The following is a 9,252-nucleotide window of genomic DNA, read 5'->3' as shown; positions in this document are numbered from 1 at the left end:
CAAATAATGTTTACAAATCCTTTCCATCTTTTCCTTTGGCCTGCTTGATGCTAGATGGGTGGGATTTGCCACATAGGGCAAAACAACGAGTGCCAGAAGGATTTGACAATAATAGAAAAGTACTTGCTAGTGAGCCAGTATAGTATACTGTTGTGTTATTGGCAACTTACCTGATACTATCTGAACTGTTCTAGTGAGGTAAATCTCACCCATCTGGTACTCTCTGTAGGTTAAAACAAATGCAAAGGATGGGAATGACACCCTATCAAAGGCTCCATAAACATGGCCTTGATGTCTTTGGAAAGTAGTTTTCCTCCATTTTAGGAAAACCATACAGAATTAAAGTAGTATTAGATGTGGATTCTAATCTAATGAATCTAATGAAAAACTATCCAGAGTCTGTGGAAATGTATGCCATATAAATCCCTTTCTAATGGCACAATTACTCTTAAATCAGCAGAATTTAAACTCTAGTTGGTTGTCAAGTACCAGTGATCACTCATGGTGAATAACTAGTCACATAGTGATACGCCATGCTAAGTCCTCTTACTTCTAAGTAATATTCTAGTCTGGAAGGGTGTAACAGATGGAGGCCAGAGGAGAGGCAAGACTTGGAGGAGCTGCCAGCTACTAAAAGGATCTCACACCAGTCTTCAGACCATTATTCTATTTCAAAAGTCTTTTTTCCAAGTTCAAAATGTAACAAATAGTAAGAAAGTGACCTTACACCTAAATCAAGCAGAGCTGGAACACTCTTTTGTTGTAGAAATAAATACAGTCTAACGAGACTGACCCTAACATTTCTAAATCAAAATCTTCATACGAAACACAGATATTAAAAAAATGTATCTCCTAGTACCTCTTCTGTAAAAATAAAAAACTTAAACATGCAACCCAATACACTCCAGATGAATGTGGACAAAGGGAACCATCGTCATCGAGCCTCTGTAAGTGTTTAGCACAAAGTCCTCTCCTGTCATACCCTGTAGTTACACAGTTTTAGCGCCTCTTATGATGCACCTTGTGGAGGTTGCTGTCTGCACAGTTCACAGTAGTGTCGGGCCCTTGGTGGTGTAGTTCATGGAGGGGAAGTGCCTGCTGTCCATGTCCCAGTGGCCCTGGGGCTGGTGGGAGGCAGACGGGAGGCTGGGGGTCCAGTGGTTGATGTAGCTGGCCATGAGCAGAGTCAGCTCCAAGATCTGAGAAGAGGGCAAAGACAGGTCAGATCCGACCGGGATTAATGGCTTTACCATTTTGATACGATCGTGTTTCATTTGATTCCGGGGAGCTGGAGACCCACAACTGCTCACTAGAATCCAATGTGAAAACCTAAGGAACCCAAAATGATCCGGCCGTCAAGAACACAGCCTTATTAGCATGTCCTACAGTAGTAATGTGACTCTGTGTTAAGGCCCCTTTGAGATTCTGCACATAAAATAAGAGGACCGACCTGCTTTTTCCATTAGGTCTAGGTAGTGGAGGGTAACCCGATCTAATGACAGGTGAATAGGGATAAAGCAGGGGCTAACAATTCCCTCTCTTATCTTCAATGGTTATTAGATCTCCCTCACTGCACTTCAACACCTCGGCCATTCAATCCACCCACCCGCATTTACTTTACGCCTCGGTTGCTGATGCCTCAGATCATTGAGCTAAATGACAAATGATGGCTTTGAGTTGAGCGGCAGAGTGGAAACCTGGCTTCGCTTTTGAGGTCTGCGACTGTCCACAAATCAATCTGACTGAACATTTGCACAGATGTACAGAGGACACTTACCTTCGGTTTGGCCATTGCAAAGACCAGCTTCTCCACACTCTTCTTCCCGACTCCTGGCTCCCTCTGCTGGCTCACGACCACCATGAAATCGTCACGGCAACCGCCAAAGGTAATCACAGACTGGTAGGAGTATGTGACCAGCGTGTGCTGAAAATGACAGCATAGTCAGTGTGAAACATGCAGTAAAATGAATATAAACAGGGCGCATGTTCAGATCCTAGAATAGACTATGGGATTCATTTTGGAAATCATTCTGGTTTGTGCTTTTTTGAGGGACAAATCGAGTGTGAGGAGGCGTGACATAATTCCCAGTGATTTATTGCGAGTTTCACTTTATTTTGCCCTTTGAGTGACTGAGAGTGCATGAGCTTTGGCTGCCGCCAAACCAAAAACGAAATAGAGCAACATGGGCTGCTGAAAATTACAGAGCTCACGCTAACATTGTTTACATGTTGGAACTGCTGGATCTCTCGGGGTCGAGGACGTCAAATCAGAGGCTGTCCATTTTTACTTTCCTGTGGAGTTCTGGTGTTTGAAACACCACAGCATAAAAATCATTCCAGACCAGTGGGTCAACAAACCTCAGCAGCTGCGGTCTGGCCAGCACCACAATTGTAAAGAGGAATCTCAAATCTTAAGTTATAAAGCTGTGAGTCTTAAGCCAATGAAAATGGCAAAAATGATAAACCAACAGCTTTTCAGGTAGATTCTGAATAAATGAAAAGAGTTTTATATAAGACTACAGGACAGAGATGGCCCATTTTGATGGAGGTATTTGCTCTACACAGTTTCAAAGCTGCATATCAGCAGATTTACCATGGTGTAGTCCAGCACACACAATCCATCCTCATTGACGGCGAGCCACACCTGGCTCTGCTCAACCGGAGAAGGGGGGACAGGCTGTGGACAGGGAAGACAAAGGAAGGTCGTGTTACAGGTGTAATTCATCCCAACAAAGACTACAGCTTCCTATCTGGGTCAGCTCCCTTCCCAGTCTCAAACCAGTCCAGTCCTGTGTTTACAAGCATGATGGATGGCCATGCGAGGGATCAAGCCAAATGAAAAGCATACTCTTGCTTTTGATGAAGGATAGTGTTTCTATCAAAAGCACACTCTTGTTTATTATGAATGATAGGATTTCCACTGGAGGAGTGAGTTTAACAGATAACAACCTACAATAAATCACACAGAGCGTAGCATTAAACACAAAGCAAGGAAATAAGTCGACAGTATTTCAACTTTTTACCTTGGCGTTGAAGAGCTTGGCTCCAAACAGAGGCCATTTCCGAGCCACAGTCAGATATATTCTCACACACTCGGATGCACTGCACCCACGTAGCACAGACCACTTAGTGGCCAGACGCTCAGTCAGATCTCTGAAAGGGGAAGACGGCAAGTAGAACTCATTATTTATTATAGTGTAGATTAGACTCTCATCTGTAGTCGCTTCTTTTAAACAAACTCATAACAACAGCACCCTCCAATATCTAATAGTATCTGATGTAGCATCATCTGATCTAAACCCTAAAAAAAGAAAAAAATAATGACTAAATGATGATTATGAACGTGTGCGCTTCTGGTCATATCCTAACACCTTTGAAGCATGGAACCTAAATATTTTAAAAATACTGAATGATAAACGTCATGTAACGATTTTTGTTACCATATAGATATAAAGCATTATGACATAGAATGACACCACTGTAGTTGTCAATTTTTCTTATCCTTTGTTGTAAGGAGATACTGCAGAATACAGTAAACACAAAACCGTACACAATAGAAATCAGTTTCTGGATAAGAAAGTGTGCAGTAGTGTTACAGTAGAGCTTGTTTTACCGGAGCTGCTCTGTGCTGCAGTCCTGTTTGTAGCGTTTGGGGTAGAAGCGCTCCAAGGCCTGCAGGAGAATCAGCTGAGATTTGGGTTGAGGAGAACCGGTGGGGGAGGAGGCAGCTGGCCGCTCCAAATCCCCATGTTCCACCTGCAGATGGAGGTTTGTGGAAAGAGAGATAGTCAATGTGTGAGTTGCTGTCTCAAACCAACCAGTTTTAAAGAAACAATCTTTAAAGAAACAGTACTATTCGACGGCGTACATTTTGGGTGTCTTCATATGTGTTACTAAAGAGTTTGACTTGTAGATGGAAAATTACATGTGAGATCCACTCTTTTAATGTGTCATCCATGTGAGTAATCAATTAACTTGAATTTGAACTTGGAGTGTATCCCCAGATGCCCTTTACACACCTGTGCCATGAGCGCAGCCACCTCCAGAGCCAGCTCTTTGTTCACAGGGAAGTGGCCTTGATGAACTTCGTCATTCACCTGGTACGCCAGGAGGAGGCGCTCTCGCTCCGTCTCTCCCTTCGCCTGAGCCCGGAAACACAGCCTGCACGCAAAAAAAAAAGCTGTCATGAAGCTGTTTATCAGAGCTGAGATCTCGGTAGAGCCAGGGAATTACACAGACCACTTGTGTTCTCCTTTACGGTGCAGAGAATCAAACCCCCAAAGTTTATAATCCTGACAAAAACATGAGGCTCCAGCACGTATCACTTCAACAACTTTTACTGTGCGGTCTACATTTTGGTTAAAGGACCTTTCTCAAGACAAACACCTCTTTTTGTCTAAAGAATGATCCTTTGACCACACAGTGAAAAATGCTGAGGTGATGTGTGTGTGTGCGTGTGTGTGTGTGTATGTGTATGTGTGTGTATGTGTGTGCTGGAACCTTCTTGTTTTGTACAGAAACCAGATGTGACCACTGAAATCCTACCTGCTCTTATATGTCAGACGGACAATCCGCGTCCCTTCGTACTTCCCCGGGTGCAGCTCTTTCAGCGCCTGCTCCCACTTGGAAATGACATCACAGATCTGGCAAAAAGGAATAACAGGTCACAAGTCAGAGAGATATTGCACCTTTAAACGTATTTGTATCTGGTCCAGCAGGTGGCAGTAGCCAGAGACGATGATGGTGGTCTGTCTGACAAGCTGAAAAATGTTGGACACACTGAAAATGTGTGTGTGCCAGACAGAATAATGAATGTAGTCCATTCACCATCCCATTGGGCCAGTGAGTGTGTGGGCCAGTTGAACATGTTGGGATGGAACAGTTTTACAAAGCAACCACAATGACTTATTAGTGCACAAAGACATATTCATATTCAGACAGATTCAACGTTCAGAAAAATAAAAAAAATAAGACATTTTAAAGGGAATGGGCTATGCTGTAATGTGCCTATTGGCCTACATTGGAAAATCACTTGGAAAAGACACTTGGATAGCATTAATTTGTCAAAATATTCCTAAACTACCCACTGCCCATCCTCTCACATATGAGGTAGTATTTATACTATTAGCACTAAGTGATCTAACTGCAATGAAAGAATGTTTCAGTTCAGTTTTACATCATTTGAGTACATAAATTGTGCCTTCTGAATTCTTTACAGAAAACAGACAATGAATTTTACATGTGTTTTTTTTTTATTTGAGACCATCCACTACTACTAGCAGTTTGAGATAATGGAAAATTGGAAGTCTGAGGGGCATGAGGGCAAGTTAAGTTACTGTCAGGAAAAGCTGACAGTAAACTCCCACACCCTTCACACCTGAAAGTGAACACCACTCTGGCCCCGGACCCACCTAGTCTTGTTTATTTACTATAAACTCAAGGCTTACAAACTCTTAAAAAGGATAGTGCGTATGTGTAGCCTCATTGCTTCAGCTTATGCTATTCCTCATTCATTCATATTGACCCTGCCAGTTAATGATAAATGCTTAGCTTTGTTTTAAAGCCTTTTTATGTATAATGAAAGCACATGTCTCATAGCAATTTTGAAACTCATTTGTTGAAAAACGATGTTAGTTGCCTCTCCATTACGTTCACAAAAACAGAAGTGATGTTCTCTATCTTACCTTTGCTTTTCACAAACAAGCACAGGTGGGAAATTAGACTTGAATGATTTGATTCTTTACATATCAGAAGGCCATATGCCTCAGTGGTGTGTTTGGAAGTATCTGTGTGTTTCTTTCTATCTATTCACCCATCAGTTCACGCCCCATGACCCGCCCCCCTCACCTTGGCAGACGGCTGCAGGCAGTGCTCCAGGTCTTTGCCAGATGGATCGTCAGTGAAGAGGGCAAACCCAGACAGCTGAGGCTTCCTCATGCCAACCCTCTGGTTCAGTGTGTTGAGGAACTCTTCCACTGTGGTGGAGCCGTCGAATCCCACAACCTACAAGAGGCAACATGATAAGAAGATGTTAATAAAGTGAGGTTATGAGGTTGACAATACAATGCAATGAGTCAGAGGTGAGTTTGATATACGGGTATTTGCTCTGTGTGTATGTGTTTGTGTGTTTGTGTGTGTGTGTGTGTGTGTGTGTGTGTGTGTGAGTGTGAAACAGAGAGTGTGTGATAGAGAGAAAAATATACATTTTGTGCATCTGTGAGAGAAGGCATGAGTGTGAGAAAAAGAGAGTGAGAAAGAGGATGTGTCTGTGTGTGTGTGTCTGCATGAGTGTGGTGTGCTTATGTGAGAGTGTCACTGTGTGTGTGTGTGTGTTGTGTGTGCTGTGTGAGTGTGTGTGTGTGTGTGTGTGTGTGTGAGAGAGAGAGAGAGAGAGAGAGACAGATAAAAAGAATTCTGTGTGTCTGAGAGAAAGCATGGGTATGAGAGAAAGAGAGTGAGAAAGAGGGTGTGTGTGTGTGTGTGTCTGCAGGAGTGTGAAAGAGGGTGTGTGTGTGTGTGTGTGTGTGAGAGAGAGAGAGAAAGAGAGAGAGTGTGACAGAGAAAAAGAGAAAATCTGTGCATCTGTGAGAGAAAGCATGAGTGTGAGAGAAAGAGAGAGAGTGAGAAAGATGATGTATGCATGTGTGTGTGTGTGTGTGTGTGTGTGTGTGTGCTACCTGGTAGGTGTTGTTCATGAAGTGCACAGGGATGCTGAAGGGCAGTGAGTGGTGGTAGGGGTTCCTCAGCAGGATGGAGACGATCTCCATGCGTGAAGGTTTGGCCTCCCGCTCTCCGTTCTGCAGCGTCCGCTCCACAGAGCGCTGACAGTACACTGCATACTTCCCCACCTCGCTCCTGTGTGGACAGATGACACCTATTCATTTCATTGCACACTGAGGTTCTTTGGGGACTATTTCTGCCTTATTTTCAGGAGTTAGGAGTAGGTTACAGGCTTGAAGCGGCTCACCTCGGGTCAGCGTTGCGTTGCAGGTACTGTCTCAGGTACCAGAGGAAGTGTTGTTGAGGAAGGAAGAGAGCCACACACAGAGACAGCAGCTGCCAGCACTGCAGGGAGAGGTGTGAAGAAGAGACAATAGCATCACTGTTTATCTTTTGTAAGCTTTTTTTTTCCAATTCTTTTTCTATACAACCCTGCTCTGGCCCTCTTTCTTTGTGGTGTATTTGTTCAATTTCTTGTTTATATTTTTTTTTTATCTGTTTTTGTGTCTCTACCTTTGCTTGTTCATAATAATCATAACGTTTATTTATAGAGCACTTTTCTCAACACAAGTTGCAAAGTGCTTCACAGGAATAAACCAAATGACAATAAAAAATGGAATGAGAATAAAAAGAAACAACAACACCACTCTTTACCTGTGTGAGGGAGTAGTTGTGTGGCGTGCGGCGGTTGGTCTGTTTGATAAGCTGACAGTACATTTCATTCTGTAGCTCCGGGTGTGTCAGGCACACTTGCAAGGCATTCTGGGCCAGTGACGTGTGGTAATCGACAGATGGAGACTCAACCAGCACGTTGATGAAGAGTTGACAGGACTGTAGAACAGGACAGACATCTTAATAAACATGCAGTTATGTTAACATTATTGTTGAAGTCTGAAACGTAATACTACTGCACTACCAACAGGTGGAGGCAAACACACACCAGAACTTACTGGAAGCACCAAGTTTTCAATGCAACATTGAACGGCAAAGCAAGTGGAACTCTGGGTAGCAAGACTAACCAAGTCAGAAAAATATATTTTTAAACACAAAACTCATGATATGAGGTCAGAAGAGTCCTTTCCAGGGTCAAGTCCCAGTGTGAGGAAAGAAATTTAAACGTCATTACTTCTTGAAGCAACCACTGATTTAATCCAATCTTATGGGTGAACACAAAGGACCCATTTTCTAGTTTTCATCAGTCTCGTCAGATTCGTGAATACTTCAAAGAACTGAGTAGAGCGGGAACGCGTGCTTCAAAGTGCTGAGGTGGGGGCGTAGACTTGAAAAGAGTGTAGGCCTAAGCTTTTTCTGTTCCTTTATGTGTGTATGGGACTGCTTTTTAAGGCTGGCTGGTCAAAGAGAGAGGCGGACCAATTCAACCTCCAATCCCACGGAGCGACCTGGGCCCTACTGTCGCCCGCGGGTCTCTGAAGCATGAGTCGGGCAGGGAGGGAGGGGGCTTCTGGGTGGGCGAGCTGTGGGCTCCAGAGTTGAAAAGAGAGGAACAGGAACTTCCATCTTCCCTCTCCTGCAAGATCAAGGTCCCTCCTCCTGCTCTGCTCTCCTTAGCCTTGATCCCTATTCTCCTCGCTCCCTCCCTCCTCCCCTGCCTTCTATATCCATTGCTGCCAGTCTCTGAGGACTCTGACCTCCCAGGTCTCCTCTTTAAAGGAGCTCCTTTCACACCGGCTGTAAAGCAGAGGACCGGTTAGCCTCAATCAGAGCAGATAATCAAGGCCATTATCTCTCTTCCACACTTTTAATGAGCTGGAGGCCCCCGTCCCTGAGCCTTTGATCTGTTTCAGAGGCAGGAGGGCAGAGAAGAAGAGGGGCATGGAGCGCATCCAGGAGAAGGAAGGGATGGGGAGGTGGGGGGTGGGGTTGTGGTGGGGACAGGCTGGGGTAGGATGGATGATGCCTCGAACAGACAGGGGGACCCTCGCAGTGAGAGAGGCAGACAGGAATGTAGGTCAGCGGTATGGAGAGGAGAGAAGGAGAGGGGGATTTGGAGAAAGACATAAAAAGGAAGAGAGAGCAAAAGTAAGTGGAATAGAACAAAGGATGGAGAGAGACAGAGGGAGAAAGTAGAGAGAGAGAGGTGAGAGGTGTAGAGACTGACCTTGAAAAGTTTGAGAGCCTCGGTCTGTAAAGCTTCAGAGGGCAGAGTGGTGAGAGGGGAGCGCAGTCCCTCCTTACTGAAGCACAAGGCCTCGCTCTTCCACAACACCGAGTCTGGGAAAGAGAAGGAGAAACACACACACACACACACACACACATATGCACGCACACCCAGAAAAACAGAAAGATTGGGTTTCAAAACTCAGTGACCCAACAGCTGACAAACATTCACACATGCCGGTCTTAAACACTGTCTGCAGTCTGGATTAAGGCTTTAAGTTGTCCTGGATCAAAATAACATGTAACATGCTACTGACTAAATTTGTATCCAGCTGTACAGGGACTTTGAAAAGCCGGTAGGTTTTACAAAACCTGAAGATCTGAAGATGCGGTGTTGGGGGCAACACATTAGGA

The 9,252-nt window shown here is 44.3% G+C and overlaps 1 protein-coding gene across 1 annotated transcript in view; it reads right to left on the bottom strand.

The window, feature by feature from the left end:
* The window catches only part of LOC139661243 (pleckstrin homology domain-containing family H member 1-like), a 33,567-nt gene continuing 24,315 nt past the window's right edge, over nucleotides 1-9,252 (bottom strand). The window contains exons 19-30 of the mRNA XM_071539669.1: nucleotides 8,840-8,952; nucleotides 7,375-7,551; nucleotides 6,968-7,065; nucleotides 6,678-6,855; nucleotides 5,848-6,003; nucleotides 4,546-4,643; nucleotides 4,020-4,161; nucleotides 3,614-3,756; nucleotides 3,024-3,153; nucleotides 2,594-2,677; nucleotides 1,778-1,924; nucleotides 1-1,199 (exon numbers count right to left, since the gene is read on the bottom strand). Of these exons, the coding sequence (XP_071395770.1) occupies nucleotides 1,047-1,199; nucleotides 1,778-1,924; nucleotides 2,594-2,677; nucleotides 3,024-3,153; nucleotides 3,614-3,756; nucleotides 4,020-4,161; nucleotides 4,546-4,643; nucleotides 5,848-6,003; nucleotides 6,678-6,855; nucleotides 6,968-7,065; nucleotides 7,375-7,551; nucleotides 8,840-8,952 (1,619 nt within the window). The 3' untranslated portion in view covers nucleotides 1-1,046. The remainder of the gene's footprint in view (nucleotides 1,200-1,777; nucleotides 1,925-2,593; nucleotides 2,678-3,023; nucleotides 3,154-3,613; nucleotides 3,757-4,019; nucleotides 4,162-4,545; nucleotides 4,644-5,847; nucleotides 6,004-6,677; nucleotides 6,856-6,967; nucleotides 7,066-7,374; nucleotides 7,552-8,839; nucleotides 8,953-9,252) is intronic.

Source organism: Centroberyx affinis, unplaced genomic scaffold (assembly GCF_046629955.1).
Source record: "Centroberyx affinis isolate AG114_WGS23_722 - 3 ecotype Tasmania unplaced genomic scaffold, CSIRO-AGI_Caff_v1 ptg000205l_1, whole genome shotgun sequence".
NCBI lineage: Eukaryota > Metazoa > Chordata > Actinopteri > Beryciformes > Berycidae > Centroberyx > Centroberyx affinis.
The sequence above is the reverse complement of the archived record's forward strand: the minus strand, read 5'-3'. Positions and strand labels throughout refer to the sequence as shown.